General features: G+C 41.2%; 2 protein-coding genes and 1 pseudogene across 2 annotated transcripts; all 3 read left to right on the top strand.

The window, feature by feature from the left end:
- Nucleotides 1-2007: 2007 nt before the first annotated feature.
- LOC119298472 (mitochondrial inner membrane protein OXA1-like) lies at nucleotides 2008-6020 on the top strand. Its single transcript, XM_037575864.1, has 8 exons — nucleotides 2008-2087; nucleotides 3562-3603; nucleotides 4063-4121; nucleotides 4488-4563; nucleotides 4695-4823; nucleotides 4899-5012; nucleotides 5291-5345; nucleotides 5450-6020. Exons 1-8 carry the CDS (start codon nucleotides 2019-2021, stop codon nucleotides 5767-5769), a joined length of 864 nt encoding a protein of 287 aa, XP_037431761.1. The 5' UTR covers nucleotides 2008-2018; the 3' UTR covers nucleotides 5770-6020.
- Nucleotides 6021-7552: 1532 nt separating this feature from the next.
- On the top strand, nucleotides 7553-11434 carry LOC119298471 (annotated as a pseudogene).
- A 7141-nt stretch (nucleotides 11435-18575) lies between these two features.
- LOC119304209 (mitochondrial inner membrane protein OXA1-like) lies at nucleotides 18576-23981 on the top strand. The gene is made up of 9 exons (XM_037581383.1): nucleotides 18576-19127; nucleotides 19224-19314; nucleotides 20213-20257; nucleotides 20966-21024; nucleotides 21444-21519; nucleotides 21657-21788; nucleotides 21862-21969; nucleotides 23083-23137; nucleotides 23244-23981. Exons 1-9 carry the CDS (start codon nucleotides 18637-18639, stop codon nucleotides 23537-23539), a joined length of 1353 nt encoding a protein of 450 aa, XP_037437280.1. The 5' UTR covers nucleotides 18576-18636; the 3' UTR covers nucleotides 23540-23981.
- Nucleotides 23982-24192: the final 211 nt, after the last annotated feature.

Here is a 24192-nt window from a genome sequence, read left to right as displayed (position 1 = left end):
TCACTATTTGCTACTAATTTACTTATAAACAATACATATTAGTGGTTATTTGCTGCTAAAACTCATCTTTTTTTAATATTTGGCCCTCCCAAATATGTTTTAACATCAATTGACCCTCCTACTCAAGTTTTTCTAGCTCCACCGCTGCTAGGTTGGTCTCTACAAACCTCCGCCCTTGCCAATGCTTGTGAATCTTCTTAGCTTTGCTTTTGGTTTGTGGAATTTCAAACATATCAATTTGCACCGCGTTAGATGGCCTAAAGTGTATGGACAGCCTAATCCGAATATTTGCGGGTGGGTTAGTGCACGGATGCCAAACATTTTGAAAGTCTAGAGGAAAAATAGTGTTGATCCCTTTTTATAGGGGAAAACGTGGGGAGCCACTAGGTAACGAGTGCTTTTTCGGAAGCCTCGCAACGATCAGCGCCACTTGGCGCGCTCTCAGCCATTCGTCACGCTCGCGCTCTGGGCGCTCCTTCCGGATTTTATTTTTTTATTCTTCCGCACGCGTTTTCGGCTATTTAAACAGTTTTTTGAGGTTTTTTCGACGTTTTGGTTTTCCATCGGTCTTCCTTAGCTTCTGGACCAAAATAAAATTTCGAAAAAAAATTGCGCGAAAAAACGCGTTTTATTTTTTTCCTTTTGTCACAGCTTTCCTTCGCGAGAGTCACGGCCGTGCCTCTCGGAAATGAAAAAAAAACGTGTTTAAGTGCCTCTCGAAAATAGAAAAAAAAACTCGTTTTTTGTTTTTTTTGCTTTCGCAAGAGTCACGGTTTTGCTTCCGCGAGAGGCACGGTTGTGCTTTCGCGAGAGTCACGACCGCGTGATTTTTTTCTTTCGCGAGAGTCACGGTTTTGCTTTTGCGAGAGGCGGGTGTGCTTTCGCGGGAGTCATGGCCATGCCTCCTCGGAAACGAAAAAAAATGTGTTTTCTTTTTTTTCCCTTCCACGAGAGTCACGATTTTGCTCCGGCGAGAGGCACCGTTGTGATTTCGTGAGAGGCACGGGCGTGCCTCTTTCGGAAAGGGAAAAACCCGTGCTCCCGGGTTGGTTTTTTTGTCCGGTTTTTCTCAGCCGTTTTTTTTCATGAAAAAAAATCGTCAAAAGTTTTGAAGATCTTGACGCGAAGAATTTCAACGATGAAAGCAGTTTGAGATCGGACGCACGGTTTAAGAGATAAAATGTTTTGAATAAATGGATCTACGAAAAAAAACTCTCTGATTGCGACAAGTGACGTTTTTCATGTGCGCCACTTGTCGCACCCTGAAAAGTTGGAGTGATTTTTGCCTCAACTAGTGATTTCGCAAAACGTGTTGATCCTGTTGTCATTGGAAGTTAGATTTTCATGTAAGCCGCAGGGGGCCATATGTCCGTGGCGTACAGGGGAGAGGAAATGTCGCTCCCGCCGTTAACCCCCTCTTGCCCCCCCGATCCCCGCACCATCTCGCCGCCGCCGCTGCCGCCATGGCATTCTCCGCCGCGCGGAGGAGCCTGGCCAGCAGCCTCTCCCGCCACCTCACCCGCCGTCCCCACCCCTCCCTCTCCCACCTCGTCCCCTCCCAGCACGACTGTCGCCAAAGCCAAGACCCCTCGTCCTCCTCCAGCTCCGGTCCGCCAAACCCTACCCAGCGACCCCCGCCATTTCCCTCCGGCGGCCTCCGCCGACGCTCGAGGTCCGAAAGCCTCCCCCTCCCCCTCCCCTTCGGCGCCCGCCGTAACTTCTCCACCGCCTCCCCGCCCCCGGATGGCGTGATCGACGCCGTCGCGCGCCTCATCTCCGACGCCGCGTCCTCGGTCGTGCCCGCATTTTCGTCGGAGGAGGTGGCCGCCGCCGCGGCCGACTCGTTCCTCCCGGTCGCCGCCGTGCAGCACCTCATCTACGCCGTCCACTCAATCACCGGGCTCAACTGGTAAGTTCATCACCGTGGACCCTGGGGGTTCCAGTTTTGATCAACTGAGCTGTAAATAAGTTTTGCTGCGTCGTGGGTCATGCGCAGGTGGGCTTCCATTGCGCTGACGATGTTGTTGGTCCGGACGGCAACCATCCCGCTGCGGGTGCGCCAGATCAAGGCCCAGAACAGGCTTTCTGTAATCAACTCTCATTTCAGCAACTTCGATCGTTTCTTCCTATATATCATCATGCCTTGTGTTTTTTGGCGGTGCATTTTATGAAGAGCCGCAAAGTTTTTAAAACCTGACTGGATTGATAGATAGAGGTACAACACACTACTGACTGTAAATACTTCCTCCGTTCACTATTATCAGACGTTTTGATTATTTTCAATATATACGTACTATACATGCGGACTGAAATGAGTGAACAAAAACACTAAAACATGTCTACATACATCGAGTGAATTCCATTTTTTACCTTGTAGTTGTACATTTGTGACACATATTACCCTATTTAGCAGAACTTTTATCGAAATGTCAGATTTTGGAGACTTTTAACACGGTTTTACCCCAGTTTTACATTTTGTCTGTTTATGGTCGATAGGATCGGCATGTTGCGTCATTGATTTGTAAAAAAAACTGTAAGGATCGGAGGGCATCATTGGCGATCTTGTCCAAGCTTTTCTTGTCTATCTGTTCCACTCCTTGTGGCCGTCCACATGTTTTTGGATACAGGGCGTCACCTCACACCTTACCTGATGGACACGCATCAAAAAACAAGGGTCCAAAGATTTCAAAAGGGGTATTCTAGACGAATTTTCACTCGAAGGGGTAATTAGTGTCACAAATATATAAATATGGGGTAAAAAGTGGAATTCACTCACATACATCTGATTTAGAAAAAAGTTAGAACATCTTATAATAGTGAATGGATGGAGAGTAGTTCTGTTGGTCATCCCTGCTGATGTGGATAAGTGCCTGTGTTTTGGCCCTTCTGTATTTCAAGCATGCTGATGGGGATTATGCAAAGTCAAGTGGGCTGAAGGGATTTGATGGCTACATTGCCATTACATTCTACTCTGAGCTAACACGTAAATTGCTTTTGAGTTGTCTTATGCGTCTCAAATAGGTCCAGTAGCATCCAATTCTTTAACCTGAAATCATCTTTCTTTCTTTTTCTGCGAAGGAGGAATTAAATCATCCGATGTCATAACTGGATTGATGAATAGTATAGATAGACACATGAATTTTTTACAAAGTTGCAGTGACACCTTTGTTGTCGTGTCAATGGTTAGAGTGATGATCCAAGTGCCTCGTCCATACTTGATTAAACGGGACCCAATAATTGGCTTTACATTTTTCACTTAACCTGTTCAACTACGTTGATATCAATCATCACATCTCGATTACCATACTGTCACTATAGGTTTGTAGATAAAGTGATCGAAACGAAAAGAACACTTCGATAAATTTTTGTTGATGCCCAGTAAGTTCTTTGAAACTATCCTGTGCTACTTAAATTTCTGTGAGGCCTGGAATAAGTTATATGGCACTTATTTCTTTTGTTATATGTTCATTGTTCGTTTAAATCTATCCACATTATATGTCTTCTTAGAATGACTACAAGAATTAGTTTAATTTACTTCTTTGAAACTCTTATTCTATACAGGCATTGAAGCCAGAAATCATAGCAATCAATAAGGAAGGAGATGTAAGTAGATTTAGCTCTTTGGTTCGGGCTGCATTTTGTATTATAACTTCTTGAGAGCATGTTAGTTCTAGATACCATGGTTGTATTAACAGAAAATATCTGCAAGCATACATTTACTATTGTTTGTTATGTGCAAAGCTACACATATAACATTTTTTTGAAGATGTCATTATGCTTTGCATTTGTTGCCTCCCATTTACTAAATCATACTTACTGATTGTGATGCATAGAGAAATACCATTGCTAAGATGATCAGTTCTTCTAGTAGCATATTTAGTAACTAGATATATTATAAAGACATTGCAATCACTTACCAATCTGCTTATTCAAGTTAATCAGAGTTAACTGTTATGTAGACCATGGTACGGTGTTCGTAAATAAAGCAAGGTAACCTAAATTACATTATAGTATTCCACACTCCTAATTAATGATATAACCCTTCATACTTATTTCCTGCAGTCAAGGGACCCACAATCGAGGCATGAGAGGAGGAAGAAATTGCGCGAGCTATTAAAAAAGTATGCAACCACCAATTGGTTCACTTATTTTCCCGTGTTGAAATCTAAGATGATTTTTCCTACCGCTGTGCATTCTTAGCAATGAATCATTTTATGTTTAACTCTCTGGTTCTTCAAACACAGGACTGTTCCTTTAAATGACTTGGGCTCTATAGTAGTTCTAGGGTTTTAAATTACTTTATTGGCTATCAGATCATTCTTATTGTCATCCGTGGTCTCTGAAGTGCCTTTTTTCTGCTCATATCATGTTTTTTCAGTATTTACATGTCTTGCATATTTTGACTTTGTATGCAGCCATTTTACATTTTTTTTCTAGTCTTGTAGGCAATAAATTCATTGTTTTAATTCCTAATTTTCTTTCTTCAGGCATGGTGTTAGTCGATTGACACCCTTTAACCATACATTCCTCCAGGGGTCTATAATTTTAAGCTTTTGCTGTGCTGTAAGTTCACACCAACTTGCTCATAATTCAAAGTTTCTATCTACAATTGCATCTAGTTATTAAACTCTCGTCTAGCAGTAAAATATTCTTTTTTAATGTTTCTCGCCTTATGTTCACTCTGTCAACTGTAGATACGGAACATGATAGAGGAAGTCCCTTCTTTGGAAGGAGGTGGAGCATATTGGTTTACTGATTTGACAACTCCAGATGAGCTTTACATCCTGCCGGTGTTGACATCAATGACAGTTGCTGCGGACGAGGTGTGTATCTTGTCCAAAGAACTAAAGATGTCTTGTCTGTTATGCATAGTTGAGAAATTAAATCTTTCTTCCCAGCTCAATGTGAAGGCGCGCATCCAGCGACAACCTATTATTGTGCAGCAGGTGGGGAAGAACTTGAATAGAGCACTGGCTTTTCTGATTATACCGCTATCAATGATTGTCTGCAAGGTATAAATCTAACTACCATGTATATGGAATTCAGACATACTGGGAATTTGGGGGTTGTTTAAAAAGAATGTTAAGTGACCATTTTTCGGGTTGTCCTAGATGGCTTCTGAAATTCTCGCCATGGTCTGCCCCATAACTTGGAAAGTCCACCAGTTATCCTTCCTGCTTGACTTGTGCATCCAAATATAGCCTGCATATTGCCTGCATACTACTATAACATTAGCAGAGCAACAGCTATGCTTTTTGCACCACCATAAACAGTTTCTTTTGTTGTGCAGGCGCATTTCTTTTGGTGGGTGCCATGGAGTGCGTTTACTTTTGTGTATGGATTTGGTAACTCGTTAGCACTGCAGTGTTCAGGCCTTGTGTTCATCTCCTTTCGCATTTCCTAATGTGTAGTATTAAACCTGGCCTTACCTTATGATTTCTTGTCTCAGCTATTCGGAGGCCAGCCGTGAGGCATTACTTTGGTCTTCCTCACCTAGCAACACGGCCTGCACCTGCACCTGCACCTGCACCCGCGCAAGTGCCAGCGCCTGACCTTTCCGAGGGGACGGAGTCGATGCCAGCGCCAACCTCTGCTAACCTTTCCGAAGGGATGGAGCCGATGCCAGCAGTTGATTCGCCGCCTGCAGCAGCCAAGGGATCCGTGCATTCTAGCTCTGAGCCACGCGACATGACTGAGAAGAAGAGGCGAACTCCAAGGGTGATAACTAATAGATTGCGCGACGATTGCTCCTCGAGCGATGGGCAGTGATCCCAAGGAGGACTCTAGCAAAGTTGTGTGTGACTGACTCCGGTGATCTGTTGGGAGTTCAATCGGGCCTGAGATGCAGTTCTTTTTCTTTAGCCATCCATCTTAGACCGACCAGCCGGGCTTGACATCTGTTTAATTATTGCGTGTTAGTTAGTAGGCCGGTAGTAATTATAATTTTTGTATTATTGGGTGTTGACCAATCATGTGAGTTTATCACTAGGGCAATTCAACTGGGCACTCTAGTTTGGATACGGAGTGTTGGCCACGAGAATATAGAAAATCAGTTTTTAGCTGTTTTTTTGGCAAAAACCCGTTTTACAGTATTATCGATTACTAGTTTATGCAAAATTATGCTTGGGTTAGGAGAGTAATAATCACGGCTGTATAATTCTTTGTTTGGATAGTAATTAGCTTATCGTGCGTTGACACGTAAGTCGTGACATCTTCCTACTTTCAATGCTCGGCCGCTATTGACGAATCTTCAAGATCCTGTCTAGGACTCATCCATCGCTGCTCGCGTCCCCTTCGTCCATAATGATTTTCCGTCCGTGGCCGCCGGCCCTTCCCTTGTTGCCAAGGTCGTTGCCCTTGGAGGTTTTCCATTTTTTTATGCTTGTTTCAAAATATGGTCAAAATCTCAGGCCTGGCCGTTCATAGCGAGGGGCTTAATAATGAGAAAATCTTGGTGGCACTGATGAAATAGCTATTTGTGTATCTAAAAATATTTTTTGAAAAAATAAAAAGCAAACTATAAAGCACCTGTAGTTCAAATTCGATCTAGTTATTACTGAATCAGCGAAAATTTGTCTTTTAGATGAGAGGTGGATGGAAACCTTTTGACATGCATCCATTTGGTCAATTGTACATAATATGTGGTCTAATGTTTTTTAAAAATGTAGTGGTCCAAGTTTGCAACAAGTATTTGTGAGGTTCTTAAAAAAAACTCATTTTTGGCACTTAGAAAATGAAAAAAAAATTGTGCAAAGAAAATGAAAACTCACTTTGGCAATATTGTTTGTCATTCCATGATGCACACTTCTGCAAAATATGAGATCATTTGAACAAACTATGCTTTGAATGTGACCATAACATTGGTTATTTTTTTTTGTTAGACATGAATCTTCATACATGATAGCTCATCTCTCAGAACATTTTTTAAAAGATATTTGTTAATTTTCTCGGAATATATGTCACATGTAATGATACAATGTGAAGATTTTTGCATTTTTCTAAATCTGTTTTGAATTTTTTATGCCAGTTTCAATATGCGGTCAAAACGTCGGGCATCACCATTCGTAGCTACGGGATTAATAATGCAAAAATCTTGGTGGATCTCTGATGAAATAGCTACCTCTGCACCTTACAATAATTGTTTTTTAAATAAAAAGCAAAACTATGACACGCAGTTTGACCAAGTTCTTGCTGAATAATCTTGGTGGAAGGACAACTAGCTGAAAGAACCGATGAAAAAGAGCTGACCAAGTCCTATAGGAGTCGGCCCACAGGAATGCTAGGGGGGCTGCGGTTGCGCGTTTGCGCGACACCCAGCTTTCTACGCGCTAATGTTTGACCAGAAATCGACACCGGCTGGCCGTATACACCTTAAGCTCTCTACATCTAACGATCAGGACAGGATGTCGACCGAGACTTGCTCAGTTGACTAACTTTCAGCGAATCTGGAAAAAAAATCAAAAATTTATACGAGTAGAGTACTCCTACTTACTACTAGCTATAAGTTCGAACACGGTCGAGACACACGCGGCCAGTCTAAGAGTGAGCGACGTCCTCTCGTGTGTCCCTCCGACGCCAAGCCATGGCGCTGATGCCGCCGAGAGCTCCGCGCCTCGCCGCTGCCGTCCTCCCCCTCCTCTTCCTCCTCCTCCTCACCCCCGCGGAGGCGCTGCCCTTCGTCGTTCTGCACGGTCGGTCCACGCTCGCTTACTCTGCTTCCGTCCATGGCTTATTGACTGGTTGACTGACTGATTGGTTCGAGGAGCAGGGATTGGGGGCCAGTGCACCGACAGCAGCGTCGCCGAGTTCACCCGGCTCCTGGCCGACTGGTCCGCCGCCGACGGCCACTGCCTGTACGTACTTAGATATGCGTCTTCTACGTACGCCCTTCCGCCACTGGAGTTTGACTCATTGTGCTCGCTTGTGTTCAGAGAAATTGGAAATGGGGCACGGGACTCCTGGCTCATGCCTCTCCAGGAACAGGCTGATATCATGTGCAACAAGGTGATTGTTTCGGCGCTTTGGGCGATGATGATGATGCCTTTTCCTCTGCTGTATGCTGAGTAGATAGATATTCATCATCCATGTCTGCCTGGTAATTTGTTTCTGCAGGTAAAGGAGATGAAAGAGCTAAGCGGCGGCTATAACATTGTTGGTCTGTCTCAGGTATATAAGGAGTATATAAGTATGTTGTAAGTATGTTGTTGGCATTTTTCTATAACACAATCTATGAAATGTGTTGTTCTTCTACTAAACATTATGTGCTTCCACAGGGGAACTTGGTTGGCCGAGCAGTAGTCGAGTATTGTGACGATGGACCACCGGTGAGTAATGAGTTGCTTTCGAAATTGTACAAGCATGCACCTGAATGGGTAATCTGGATGCTTGTGATTGTGAATGTGTGTTGGGTCTCTGTGTTCATATCTATTATTACCTCCGTTCCAAAATGTAAGTCTTTTTAGAGATTCCAATATAGACTACATACGGAGCAAAATGAGTGAATGTACACTTCAAACTATGTCTGTATACATTCGTATGTAGTTCATATTAAATTTTTTAAAAAGACTTATATTTACAAATGGAGGGAGTAGCATGCCCATTAGTGAGAGTTTTTCTTTTTTTCAAAAACATGCATACAATGCCTCAATTTTAAGCTTTGATTGATCAGTAGGGTCGCAGAGAATGCTATTCGGTTTTTGTGCAGTAAGTTATGTATCCTCACACTTGTAACAGGTCAAGAATTTCATCTCACTCGCTGGGCCTCATGCCGGTACTGCTTCCGCGCCACACTGCGGTGTAAGTTGATCTCATTATCCCCAGCTAGCTAATATCCAGTTTATCCAATTCAACCAAGAGTCTGATTGCCTCCGAACATTGTACATCTCTTTTCTGCAGTCTGGTTTTTTCTGTGTTATTGTTGATGCCCTGATCAAATCCGAGATTTACTCAGACTACGTGCAGGTATTTATATCTTGGCTTAGTCACTTCCCAAACTCTAGTCGTGCTAGTATTAATAAACGAGAGACTTTAACTTGAGTCGTGCTGAATTACAGGCACATCTTGCGCCAAGTGGTTACATCAAGATCCCAACTGTGAGTTGCATTGCATTTCTTGAGGCCATCACCAATAGGAATTCACCTTTACGCTGATATATCTATCATTTGCTGAACTTGCACTCTTTTGAACTCTTAAATTTCTTGTTGTGCTGTTCCGTTAACTGTTATTGGGTACTGACGGGGCTCAGGTATATCTGAGTAATAGTGAATTCCATATTTTTATCATAGTTTTAAATAGCCGGCTATAGCTTGCTATAGCCTTTTTAGTAGGGAGCCGCTAAATGGTCGCCTTCACAAATAGCCCGCTTTAACTGATTTGGAGGCCGCCGCTATTTTCTATAGCCCGCTATTTAAAACATTGATTTTTATTTATGGGTAGTTTGACGTTCTATTTTTCTTTGTCGCTCACTTGCTCTCCGAAGAATTTTAAGTAGGCAATCTTGATGCGTGTTTAGCTTTTAGTTTTTGCTTCTACTTCAGAGTGGAAGACTGTAAGAAAACATTGACTGATCTTTAAACATAAATCTTGGATCTAAACCTGAGCAATATTCGATGATATATTCCTAGTCACCGAAGATGTACTGTTTTTTCAGGATATAGATGATTATCTGAAGGGATGCAGGTTTCTTCCCAAACTTAACAATGAGATACTAGGTGAAAGAAATGCTGCCCACAAGGAAAGGTTCAGCAACCTAGAGAATTTAGTACTGATCATGGTAAGGCTGATAATGTCTCAAACCACATTTTGATCCACGTTCAAATATTATATGGTACTCTCTCCGTCCCATAATATAAGAGCGTTTTTGACACTAGTGTAGTGTCAAAAACACTCTTATATTATGGGACAGAGGGAGTAGCATACTTGAATTTGGCATGGAATATCAAAATTCAAAATGGACTTCACTTTTCCCCTGTTTTGAAATGCAGCGGGAGTCGATTTTCTGAAGTCATTGCTTGGTGATTTCCCTGTTCATGCAACAATAAATGTTGATGAGAATGTGAACTGACAAATATTTCAAGCATAGCTCAAACACACAAGTATTTCTTGTGTGCACCAAAACAACAAAATAACATGAACATGTACAACTAGGGTATGCATTTAGTAGGTGTCTTCCCCTTTCAAAGATTCATAATAGAGACTGATAATATTTTTTTAACCGAAGAGCATAGAACAATTGTTCTCTGGTAATTTTCATTAAAAAATAATATTTACAAATACACAAGCAAAAAATAGGACAACTAACCAACACCAGTTCTAGTGAACTCCATAAAGAAATTAAATAAGATTTATTTCAATCCACTGCTTGAAAGCATCTCTATGCCTGTTTTTTGTCTTGAGAATAATCAACTGAAGATCATTTCTAAGCTGAACCCTCCAAGACTGAAGAAGGAGCTATTGCTTTGAAAACCTTGGAGTTTCTCTGCATCCATAGGTGGCAGCAACCCATAATGATAATATCCGTTGTGAACTAAGAGGGTAGGAAATCTGCCATGAACCTTAATTCATCCAGAAACATTGATGCCTCTTTTCCTCTCAACCATAATTGAGTCCCAACAACTAAGATCAAATGGACAATCCGAGAAGAGATGAAGAGCAGTCTCTTCACATTTAGTATCACACATGGCACATAGATAGATGGGCAAGAAAAGATTTTCCTTTGAAGAAGATTCCTTGTGTTTACTCTGTCATAAGTCATGAGTCACACAAAAATCTTGTATCTAAGCATTACAACACTTTTTCAAATTTTCTTATAAAGCTCTGGTGCTTAATAGAGACTAGTAATTGAAGTAATATTTTGATGCACTTAATGTTTTGCCCTAATATGCTATGCAGTTTGAGAATGATACCGTCCTCATACCGAGGGAGACGTCATGGTTTGGTTATTACCCTGATGGAGCCTTTGATCCAGTCCTACCTCCTCAGCAGGTACAATTTTTGTTCTTCATGTTGGACTAGTGATGTGTCTTAGCGAGTTGATGAAATTTTGAGTCAGTTTCGGCTCACTGAACTTACCAAAATATGGTCTGCAGACAAAGCTATATCAGGAAGACTGGATTGGTCTGAAGGCCCTGGATGACGTCGGCGAGTCAAGTTCGTGTCGGTGGCAGGAGATCACCTGGACATCTCCAACAGTGACATGAGAAAACACATCCTGCCTTACTTGAAGGACAAACCATCTGCTTGACTGCCTCCCCATTCGCTCGCTGCCACATAGTACGCAATTGGTGAAGCACTCAGGTGGACGAGGAGTGACATCGGGGTACTCCTTCGGTCCTTGACATGACGATCCACCATATTTTTGTCAGGGATATAATGTTGGGTTGGTGCACATGTCATTCTCTGTTCAAGTTTTTGCTTCTGGCATGGCTTTGTAGAAACAAAAATCACAGGTTACATACATGTCCTTCTTTGCAATATTTTCTCATGTTCACCTCAATACTTTGCTTCTTGCATTTGTATTTTATGATTTGCGAGCTTCTGCCTGCATGCTCAATAGTGCAACAAAATACAACATGCCTTTGCTAATTTGATGACACCAACCGAGCATTGGGAATTAGCAAACGATTATGGTCTAAAATTGCAGTGGAAACAAAATAATCCCAATACTACTTCATATACTAATTTAAGGATCGTTGCTTAGCGCCGAAACAAACCTATGCAGCAGCATATATGGAGAAAATAGCCCACACAACATCCCATATGCTCCTTAGATGATGTCTGGGTTCAGGGGAACATCAACACATATGACACCAGATTTTTAACGTGGGAGACCCCCCAACTTGGGATATAAATCACGGGTCGAAGCCATCCAAATCTTCTTCCACTACTATCAAATCTAGGAAACAAAATGTACTTCTATAGGTAGCACTAGAGGATCCCATATATCAAGATTTATGCATCTTGGATACTAATAAGAATAAGATTTGAGTCCACAAAAGTTAGGGATTGAAACAATCTCATCAAAGTTGGTGGAACCATAGCTTCAAGGAGACAAAATGGTGGATCTAGATTTCACAACCTTGGGGATGGGATCCCTTTGCTTGATAGCAAGCTTCTTCCCGTTTCTTCTCCAATGGAGGCTCAACTGAGATTTGTCACATTGCTTGTTGTTTGTTGGATGGGATGGTAAAACATACCCCTTCCTTCATGAGCAAAGTCCAAAATAACCTATGTCATAACCCTAATGGGTAGTGGGTTTTGACCCAGCTTTGGGCTGCCTAAAAGATTCCAAATGGTCATCTTCTCACAACCCACATAAGGAGTATATCCTAGTGAATTCCCCCTCTGACTCATGAGGAGGGCACCACCACGCCCACTACCTTGCAATACGTTTGTAGCTTCTCGTTTGGCAATATCTTGGTTATCATATCAAAACCATTGTTGCGGTATGGATCTACTCAAGTTGTAGCAACTTGGAACTCGCAACATCTCGAATCCAATATTTTCTCACATCAAAGTGCTTACTTCAAGATTGATATCTTGAATTCATGGCATAAAAATATTAATCAAGCATTTGAAAAAAAAACATTGAACCAGTATTAGAAAAATCTTAGACAGAGCATTTGAAAAATGTTAAATGTGACGAAATTTCTTGATCATGTAGATAAAAATGTTAATAAAGCATTTAAAAAATAAGTATTTGAAAAATGTTGAACAAGTATTTGAATATGTTTAATAAGTATTAAGAAAATTTGAACAAGTATTTGAAAAATGTTGAACAAGCGTTCAGACAATGTTGAACGTGTATACAAAAAATGTTGTTCACTTATTAAAAAATGGTTAATCCTATTAATCATACGTATAAAAATGTTAATCAAGCATTTGGAAAAATGTTGAAAAAGTATTTAAAAAATATTAATCAAGCATTTGGGAAAATGTTAAATGTGTATAGAAAAAATATTGACAATGTATTAAATAAATGATGAAAAAATTTGATCATGTATATAAAATTGCTAATTAAGTACTCCCTCCGTCCCAAAATAAGTGTCTCAAACTTAGTTCAACTTTGTACTGAAGTTAGTACAAACTTGAGACACTTATTTTAGGACGGAGAAAGTATTTGAAAAGAATGTTGAATAAGTGTTTGAAAATGTTAATCAAGCGTTCGGAAATTTTTAAATATGTATAGAAAAATGCTGACCATGGATTCAAAACATTTTAATCTTTTTATTTGAAACTATGAATCAGGCATTTAAAAAATGTATAAAAAATGTTGGCCATGTATTATGTTTTAAATGTATAGAAAAAATGTTGACCATGTATTAAAAAAGGTTAAACTTGTATTTGAAAAATGTTAAAACTGTGTATGAAAAATATGTTGACCATGTATTATAAAAATGTACGATTTGTATTGGAAAAATGTTACGTGTAATTAAAAAATATAGAATAATAACCAAAAGAACAAATAATACCAGAATAGTAACAAAATAAACAAAAGGAAAAAGAAAATAAAAACAAAGAAACAAAACGCAAAAATGAATGAAAAAGAATGGAAATAAAACAAAGAAAAGAAACAAAATAAAATAGAAAAAGGAAAAAAATCCTAAAGAAGACCGTTGGAGTTAGCCTCCAGTAGGACGCGCCCCTAGTTCTTTTTTTCAACTATGCGTGCGTGAATGGGCCGGCTCAATAGGATGCAAGGTGGAAAAAAGCTTTGGCTAGAGCTGCCACTTATTATCCGAAAAGTCCATTCTACCCCCGAGCTTATATGCTCCCGCATAAACAGTAAAATCAAAAAAATCAAAATTTTTTAAAAAAATTCCAATTTTTTTTGAGAAAAACATTGACAAAAGTTCTAAGTGCCTGCAAAAATTCATCATGAAATCACATTCCTGTAAGGCGTGGCAAAAAAAAACAAATTCAGTGCTTCAAAATGCGTTTGAAAGTAGCTTTTTCAGAGTACTATTTTTGTTTTTTTTTGCCACGCCTTCTAGGAATGTGATTTCATGACGAATTTTTGCAGCCACTTAGAACTTTTGTCAATGTTTCACACAAAAAAAATTGGAATTTTTTGAATTTTTTTTGTTTTTTTTGATTTTACTGTTCATGCGGGAGCATATGAGCCCGGGTGTAGATTAGCCGCGTCCCTTATTATCTCGCTTTCCATGAGATAACCAAGCGACTAGCATTTATTAGGGTGAATAAATAATGAAGCGATTAGCCAGGCTACTGCGCCTCGCCTAATGGGCTGGCCTGCCGCATCGGCTTTCCTTGGGCCCTCCTAATGCACCATCTTATACAAGTGCTAAGATTGTCAACTAAACAAAAAATATGATATGGCATGCTAGTTAAGAAGAGAGAGTAGTATGGTAATCCTAGAAAGAAATGGTGCTAAGCACGTATACCTAGGTGAAAGCATAATTTTGAGTCTACAACGAATTAAATGCATGAAGTTTAGCACCTTTGCATTGTGGACTTGAGTTGCTAATAAAGCATTTAATATGCTTAGCACCCCATCTAAGCACCTTTGCATTGAGGAAGGTCTTAGTAAAACTTTGTGGGCCCTTGCCCGGGCTGGGCCCTAGGCGGCCGCACTCGCCGCCTAGGCCCAGGGCCGCCCGGGAAGGCTCAATTTTGACGTAAAAAAGGTTTATCAAAGGAATCACTCGATAATTTAGGAGGGCACGAAGCGGTGGATTATCTCCTAGGAGTATGACAATTTATTTAATATAGATAGACGATCTCGTTTGCAATTTAGGAACAACTCATTGATATATTGAGGAACTCTTGCCTCTGGATTGTAGCCCTTTCATATTGGAAAAAACTAGTACTACTATTGATGTTGCAAAAAAAAACTTATTGATGTATCTTAAGTTTCTTTTTATAAAACGGAATTTGTAAATTCCGAACGTTCGTTGTGCTTCTCGCGCGCGAAAAGATATGGCCGAGAAAAAAGTGCACCTGTAGGGAGTCGTACACAGGCGCTACTCCATAAGATACCGATTCACTATCAACTGGGCTAAGCCCACCTTTCTCAATTTTGACGTAAAAAAGGTTTATCAAAGGAATCACTCGATAATTTAGGAGGGCACGAAGCGGTGGATTATCTCCTAGGAGTATGACAATTTATTTAATATAGATAGACGATCTCGTTTGCAATTTAGGAACAACTCATTGATATATTGAGGAACTCTTGCCTCTGGATTGTAGCCCTTTCATATTGGAAAAAACTAGTACTACTATTGATGTTGCAAAAAAAAACTTATTGATGTATCTTAAGTTTCTTTTTATAAAACGGAATTTGTAAATTCCGAACGTTCGTTGTGCTTCTCGCGCGCGAAAAGATATGGCCGAGAAAAAAGTGCACCTGTAGGGAGTCGAACACAGGCGCTACTCCATAAGATACCGATTCACTATCAACTGGGCTAAGCCCACCTTTCTCTTTTATCTACAGGTTAGCTGATATTTATACTTTATTCAAAAGTGAGAAAACAACAATGCTTTCCACAATGAGAAGAACCATTTGGACCAAGTTTTTTAATAAACGATGTGTTGTGTTTGTACTTGTCTCTTTTTGTACAGATGATCAATTTTTAGAGACATAAGTGTTTCGCCTCCTATATAAATGTTTCGCCTCCTAGACCTACATAACTTCTTTTTGTAAATATGATGATAATTTACGCACAACAAGACTGATAACTTAGGTACAAATTTTTTTGTGATAACTTTGAAAGAGGGAGGGGTGTTGTTGAAATAGAGCTGATAACTCATGTGTATTAGCATGGTAATATACGTACATCAGAGCTGATAACTTATTTAGCCCAGGCAGGTAACTATTTTGACTCATGGAAAATATTTATTGAAAAAAACCCCGTCACCCATGTATACTAGCACGGTAATATATGCACAACAAAGCTGATAATTTATTTAGCATGGTAACTATTTGACTCGGGAAAAAGTTATTGAAACACACTCAACTCATGTGTACTAGCATAATAATATAAGGACAACAGATCCGATAACTTACTTAGCCAAGGCGTGATAACTTTTTTATCTAGAAAGAAGTTGTAAAAAACACCATAATAGCTCACGTGTAAATAACATGGTAATATACGGACAATAAAGCTGATAAATTACTTAACCCAAGCCTGGTAACTTTTTGATCAAAAAACTCATCTGGGATATACCAACATGGGACCTACTTTTGAATTTCCCGTCGCGTCATTTTTTTTATGTTGAAACTACTTTTTGATCAGACCAACGGTTTCTAAGGTAAAAAAATTGAGTTTAGAAATAGGAGAATGTAGGACGACATTAGCTTTTTATGTCCTTTAGTGTATGCATGCATGTGGGGAGAAGGTAAGAGAAATCATTTTTATGCCCTGGTAGTTTTTGTGGAAACAAGCTGATAACTTATGTACCAAAGATGTGATAATTTACGCAATATAGGCATGGTAACTTTTTATCCGAAAAAAAGTCGTCTGAATATATCAAGGAAAAATGTTGTTAAAAATACCTCCCAATAACTCATGCGTAAATAACATGATAATACACGCACATGAGAGCTGATAACTCATATACAAATATCGCGGTAATTTTATGATTGTTGAAAAACATAACCCGATAACTTTTGCGCAACATGGTAATATAAACAACAAAGCTGATAACTCACTGCAAACATCATAATCACTTTTTAACCCTGGGATAAAAGTTTGTTGAAAACATACCACGAGAAACTTTTGTGTAAATGACATGGTAACTTATGTATTACAGACGTGATAATTTACGTAGCCCATATGTGGTAACTTTTGGTCCGAAAAATAAGTTATCAGAACATATCAACATGGGATCTAATTTCGAAGATCTCGTCGAGACGAATTTTTTTGTGAAGACAATTTTTCAATCGGAGCGGCAATTTGAGCTACAAAACATTTTGAAATTTGAAAAAAGAAATAATCTAGGATAACATCAGTTTTTTGTCCTTTAGTGCATATATGCATATAATTAAAGGGAGGAGTGCACGTGAAAGAAAAATTAGTCATTCTAATACATGCATGTATATAATTAGAATGAAGAATCATTCTTGCCTATTGCTAAAATCCGAACGTTTGGTAGTTATAAAAGTCCTTTCTAAAATAGTTACTTTTTACTTGACTTTTTGTGTTGAGCATCGGCAACTAAGGGCATCTCCAGCCACGCCCCCAACAGGGCCCTCCAGGCCGCCTTTTCGGCGCCAGCGCCGAAAAAACGGTCCAGTCGCGCCCGTAGGACGCCGAAAATCGCCGGTTTGGACCTTTTTTCCTCCCGGCGGTCACAGGCCGAACCCGGCACGCTGGGGAGCAGTTGGGGGCTCCGACGCTAGGAAAAAGCACGCCTGGCCCACACCGACAGGGGAAAAGTCAAGGTTTTCTTCCCCCGACTCGCCTCGCACCCCCCGCGCCCTCGGCCACCACTAGCTATATCCCGGCGACGGCCGCCGCCCTACACAGGACCTCTGGATTTGGCACTCCTTTTTTGGTATGCCAGGAACTCACAATGACATCAACGTGCTGCAGTGCTCTCCTGTTTTTGCCAAGCTCGTTGAGGGCCATTCTTCTCCGATGAACTTCGAGATCAATGGGCACCAATACAACAAGGGGTACTATCTAGCTGACGACATCTATCCGAGATGGTCGACATTTGTGAAGACGATCTCAAACCCTGGGGCAGGAGGCAAGAACGCCTGGTTTGCGAAGCTTCAGGAGGCTTGCAGGAAGGATGTCGAGCGGGCATTTGGTGTGCTCCAATCTCGATTTGCTGTTGTTCGGTACCCCGCTCAGACCTGGTCCAAAGATCAAATGTGGAAGATTATGACTTGCTGTGTCATCTTGCACAATATGATCATCGAGAGCGAGCAAGAAGACCCAATGTTTGACACTGAACCATACTACAGGCAGGGTCCTCTAGCCGAAGTTGATCACCAGCTACCGGCAACTTGGACTGCCTATCTCAGTATGCGTCAGGAGATCCGAGACCCACAGGTGCATCATCAACTGCAGAAAGATCTGATTGAGCACCTATGAAGGCTCAAGGGGGACGCCGTGTGATGAAATACGAGTTTTTATTTATTGAACTATATAATTTGTATTGAACTATTTGTTGTTGTATTATTTTGTTGAAGTATTTGATTTTTCTGTGATGAAATATGTGATAAGAAATAATTGTGTTGATAATTAAACGCCGAGATACGGCGAAACCACGCCGAATATGGAATTATTCTTGCCCATATGGGCCCTTTATTCGTCAAAATTGGGCTGCAAAGAAGGGCCAATTTCGACGCCTGGGGACGAGTTGGGGCAAGACTGGACGCGAAACCGCCCCAGCGCCGATTGTATCGCCGGCTCGTCCCCGGGGGCGATTTTTATGAGTTGTGGGGGACCAACGGCTGAAGATGCCTAAGGCCAGGACTCCCTGCGACGTGAGGCCGGGCCGTGGGAGTTCACCGAGCGCAAGGCACGTCGGCACGGAGACTGGCGAGTAGGGCCCACATGCCAGCAGCGTAACGCGACCGCGAGTGGAATATCCGCCTCGTCGCGGGCTAACCCTCTCTTCTCCCCCGATCCCCACGCGATCTCGCCCGCCGCCGCCGCCGCCCCTGCCATGGCTTTCTCCGCGCGGAGGAGCCTCGCCACCACCCTCTCCAGCCACTTCACCCGCCGCCTCCACCCCTCCCTTTCCCACCTCGTCCCCTCCTCCCACCGCGACAACAACCGCGAGGACTCCTCCTCCTCCTCCTCCGCCCCCCCGTTCCCCACCCAGCAAGCCCCGCACTTCCCCTCCGGCGACCTCCGTCGGCGCTCGAGATCCCAGGGCCTGGCCCTCCCGCTCCCCTTCGGCGCCCACCTCGCGGCCCACCGCAGCTTCTCCACCTCCTCCCCCGGACCGCAGATCGATGGGATCCTCACCGACCCCGCGGCCGGCCAGATGGATGTCGCGGCGGGCGTCCTCTCCGACGCCGCAGCCTTGGTCGCGCCCGCCTTCCCGTTGCCCTTCCCGGGGGAAGTGGCCGCCGCCGCCGCAGACTCGTTTCCCCCCGTCGCGGCACTGCAGTACGCCATCGACGCCGTCCATTCGTTCACCGGGCTCAACTGGTAAGCCTCGTTGACGTGGTAGCACCTGGGGGCCATACCGTTCCACTTTGGATCAAGTAAACTGCGATAAAGTTCTGAACTTTGGTCATTTTGTAGGTGGGCTTCTATTGCGGTGACGACCATCTTGATCCGAACGGTGACCATCCCGCTGCTTGTGAACCAGCTGAAGTCCACGATGAAGCTGAATGTAATGAGCTCATTTGAGTAGTAACTTATATTGTTTGTTTATATGTATGCTTTATTGTATGTCCGTTCTGCCTTTTGCCGATGTGTTTTATGCCAAACTTCTATAGAAACCTACCAATTTCAATCTTTGATAACGGTGAACACTGAAAATTCTGTGCAATTTGTAGTGAAGGCAGGCTCGTGTATTTAACATGTAGTATGTTTTAGATGTCTCGATTCAAGCTTGGTGGTAGAGATAATAATGCAAGGTCAAGTGGGGATGGCAGAATTTGATGGCTGCATGTGCCAAATATGTTTTCTTTCAGCTAACATGTAAACTGCAGTTGAGTTATCATGTGAATGTATTGTCTCCATTTGCTCCAGTGGCCTGCAATTCTTTAGCCTTAAATAGCAACATGGAAACGATTCTTTGGGTCAAAATCATTTATGTCATCATTTGATTCATAAATTGAAATTGTATAGCCACATGCATTCGACAAAAGTGTGCTGTCCCCCCATTTTTTGTTATGCCAAGGAGTAGAATGAGAATTCAAACGCTTCATGTACTTAAATTAAAGGGGATACAGTTCTTGGCGTTATATTTTCGGTTAACCTGTCCAACTAATTCGATCTTGATCTTCACTTCTGATTGCCATACTGTGGCTGAAGGCTTGTAGCTGAGGACATAGAAAGAAACATCATATCATGCAGATGAAATTCGATATGCCTCCACGAAGTTATATGAGACTATCCTATATGTCACTCAATGTTTCTGAGAGGCCTGAAATAGTTATATGATGTTCCTTTTGTTATGTTCTTTTCTTATTTAAATCTGTCCACATTATATGTCTGGCGTGCTTCTTCGTGTGACTGCAAGGTACCCACTTGAATTTCCTCTTACAAACTCCTACTTTATGCAGGCAATGAGGCCAGAAATTGAGGCGATCAACATGGAAATGCGTAATGTAAGTAGATTTATTTCTTCAGTTCAAGTTGCATTTTATATGGTAATTCACTATAGGCACGTTTGTTGTAGACACCATAATTGTATTAACAGCAACTTCCTGCGATCATATTTTTGCTGGTTTTTTTCTGCAATTCTACACATGTAGCCTTTTTCCATGTCAATTTTATTTGTTGCCCCCCCTTTACTAAACCATACTTTTTTTTGTTATTTGGAGTGTTTGGGAGACATATAAGGTGAAAGTTGTCTTCCAGCATATTTACGATCTACTCCCTTCGTTTCTAAATATTTGTCTTTTTAGAGATTTCAAATGGACTACCACATACGGATGTATATAGACATATTTTAGAGTGTAGATTCACTCATTTTGCTCCGTATGTAGTCACTTGTTGAAATCTCTAGAAAGACAAATATTTAGGAATGGAGGGAGTATATATAATCAACGATATTATCATCCTTAACCCTTTTTCTTAGCCATGTTTGTCAAAGTTGACTGTTATAAATTGACCAAGGTATGATGTTTACAAATAATGCAACACTTAATTTTTCGTACTGGATAGTACTGATGCTAAATGAATGCGTTTCCAGGAACCTAAGTTCAATCTTGTCCAAGACAATTTACACTCCCAGGGAACATAAAATCTATTTTAGTTCAAATCAATTTATATTGTACCCTCCTAATGATATAATCTTTCATGTTTTCCTGCAGTCAATGGATCCACAATCGATGCTAGAGGGGAAAAAGAAACTGGGCGAGCTATTCACAAAGTATGCAACTTCCAATGGTTTACTTATTTAGTTATTTTCCCGCGAATATAAGTTGGAAGTTATTTATTTTGCCTGCTGTGTTTAAAAATTCTATGCTTTGGTGCAATTTTGCCAACTAATCACATTACGTTCATGTCTTTGGTTTCTCAAACTCAGACCGTGTTCCTTTAAATGCCTTGGGCTCTGTAGACTCTTTTAGGTTCTTAAATTGCTTTGTTGGTCATTAAATTGTTCTTGCTATCATCCGTGCTCAGGAAGCGCCTTTTTTTGCTCAAAATCAGTAATCGTGCTTTTCCATGTTTTATAGAATTTGACTTTGCCGCTTTAACCTCTATTATTGTTTTTGTGGTCTTTTACTTCTTTTAGTCATACAAAAATATTTCCACTGTTTTGATTTTTTTATTAATGTCTGCTGTCAGGCATGGTGTTAATCCATTGACTCCGTTAAAGGGTTTACTCATCCAAGGGCCTATATTCATGAGCTTTTTCTTCGCTGTAAGTTCATACCACTTCCTTGTATAGTGTCAAAAATTCTAACTACAACCACACCGTTATAATACTGCCATCTTATAGTAATGTTGATCTTCTTTCTTTTAATGTTCTTCCACCTTATGCCTCTGTCTTAACTGTAGATACAAAACATGGTGGAGAAAGTCCCTTCTTTGAAAGGGGGTGGAGCATATTGGTTTACTGATTTGACAACTCCCGATGAGCTTTACATCCTCCCAGTGTTGACATCAGTGACGTTCTTGGCTACGGTGGAGGTGTGCACCCTGGCCGATGCAATAATTATGTCCTATATGTTATTATATAGATAAGAAAATATTTGTTTTTCAGCTCAATATGCAAGAAGGTATGGAGGGAAATCCTATGCTGCAAACGATGAAGAATTTCTCTAGAATATTGGCTCTTATGACTATACCATTTACAATGCACTTTCCCAAGGTATGAAATACTCAAGACTATTAATTTTATGAATCATACCCATAAAATTCTAACTAGAAGTTATCTGTAATGAATTTGAACATACTGGGAGTGCAGGTAAATTGGCATGATTAAGTGCCCTCTCCTAATGAATTACTAAATCTGGGCTTGTTGGAAAACAATTATAGTGACCATTTTTTTGGTACTGCCTCAGATTAGCTTCTGAAACTGGGCAAAATTTGCCCCATAACTTGGAAAGTCCATTCAGTAACTACTCCCTCCGTCCCAAAATTCTTGTCTTAGATTTGTCTAGATACGGATGTATCTAATACTAAAACGTGACTTGATACATCCGTATTTAGACAAATCTAAGACAAGAATTTTGGGACAGAGGGAGTATTTCTCTATGATCACGACCACAATCAGTCTTCCCTAGTAGTCTTATTCATGCATACATGGGCTTGATATTACCTGAAATTTAAGGCAATTTGGTGCGTATTGAGGCCCTGTTTGCACCATTGTCAAAGCTTTCATGGTGGTCTGGAGTTGGGAATAACACGGGTATGGGCTACTCCCTTGATTTCTTGGGGGAGGGCTAGAGCAGAAATTTATCTTGCATGGTTCAGCTGGAGCTGCCATTTAGGTGTTCATAGTGCTTCAGATAGACAGATACAGTTGAGTTTGTACCCTAAAGGAGGAACTGTTTTTGTCCACCTAACTGCTGAAGATAATTGTACACCGATTGATTGAAATATATGTAAATCCTTTTTTAAGAAAATAAGCTAGAGCTGTTATCCACACTCAAATATGCGACAAATTGTTGCTTGCACACTTCCGCAAGAAATATGTGGCGTCCATCCCCAAAAAATAAATATACATGGTGCCAGTGGTTTCATGCTTAACCTAATAACTACTCCCTCTGTCCCATAATATAAGAACGTTTTTGACATTAGTGTAGTGGCAAAAACGCTGTTATATTATGGAACAGAGGGAGTATCGTCTTTTGTTGATGCCATATTTTATCCACCTTAACATAGCTAAGTTTCTCTGTTTGCAGCATTAACATCACTTTTCACTGTCTATATCTTCTCTTTTCTTCTGCACTGCCATTAATACTCTTTTTTGCTTCTGCAGGCAATTTTCTGTTACTGGGTAACGGCAAACTTGTTCTCTCTTGGGTATGGTTTTGGTAAGTCACTTCTCCAGATTTGAAACCTTGCTCATGTCCATGTCTTCTGTTTGTCTCCTTTCCTAGTTTCTAATGCGTATACCTTCCTTCCAAAATTTTCTCCCAGCTCTCCGGAAGACAGCCGTAAGGTATTTCTTGAATCTTCCGGAGGTTGTACCACAGCCCGAAGCTGCGCAATTGTCGACCTTCAACCTTTTCGAGGCACCAAAGCCAGTGTCAGCAGTTGATACACCCACTGGAAACAACGGTGATTCACCCACTGGAGACAGCTGTGATTCACCCACCGCAGCCAATGGGTCAGAGCAGTCTAATGCTGAGCTAAGCGATCGGGTTGTGTTTCTTGAGAAGAAGATTGCAGAACTTGAGAGGCGGGCTAAAGCTAGAGGCGAATCTCAAGAGTAATAAACTAACAGGTAAGTTTTGATCGAGCACGTGAATCCTAAAGAAGCACTGTTTGTAACCTGTGTCTGGTGGTGAAGGGGTATCTGGCACCGACTTACCAATATAGTACCAAGATTTGACTTGGACTATCCAATTTTGTGAGCATGTGTATGCGCGTGTGGCAACTGTTGTTTCGAGCAAATAAACCGGAGTGATCCTGGCAGATAAAACCGCCAGTGTTTGTTGGATTAACCGCAGTGATGCTGGCCGAGCAGAGACCAGAGGGTACTTTTATTCTTGTATCACTTGCTTGACATTTGAGAATGGAACGATGTAATAGTATTAGCTTTTAGTTTGCGATCAAGATAAAACGAGGCTGTCGAAAACATATGGCGGGACCGTCGATTCCTGTTACATTGTTTGATGATAAAGTGACTAAGTAATACCCTGTTATTCTGAGACAGATTCTTCTCTAGCTCGTGCTTATAAACGTCTTATCTATGGCTCCATGGTCTTTCGCAACAGTAGTAAGGCGTGATCTGAAATATTACTCAGTATTACCGCACTCAGCCTCACAACGTGTTTGTTTAAGAGCAGTTAAGGGGAATGGGAGTTTCAAGGATATGTGACACTGTTTCATTAGGGGACAAAAAAGTCCAGGATGAAAGCGCAAA

The sequence above is a fragment of the Triticum dicoccoides genome, chromosome 5A (assembly GCF_002162155.2).
Source record: "Triticum dicoccoides isolate Atlit2015 ecotype Zavitan chromosome 5A, WEW_v2.0, whole genome shotgun sequence".
Lineage (NCBI taxonomy): Eukaryota > Viridiplantae > Streptophyta > Magnoliopsida > Poales > Poaceae > Triticum > Triticum dicoccoides.
Note: the sequence above shows the minus strand (reverse complement) of the source record. Positions and strands in the feature narration are given on the sequence as shown.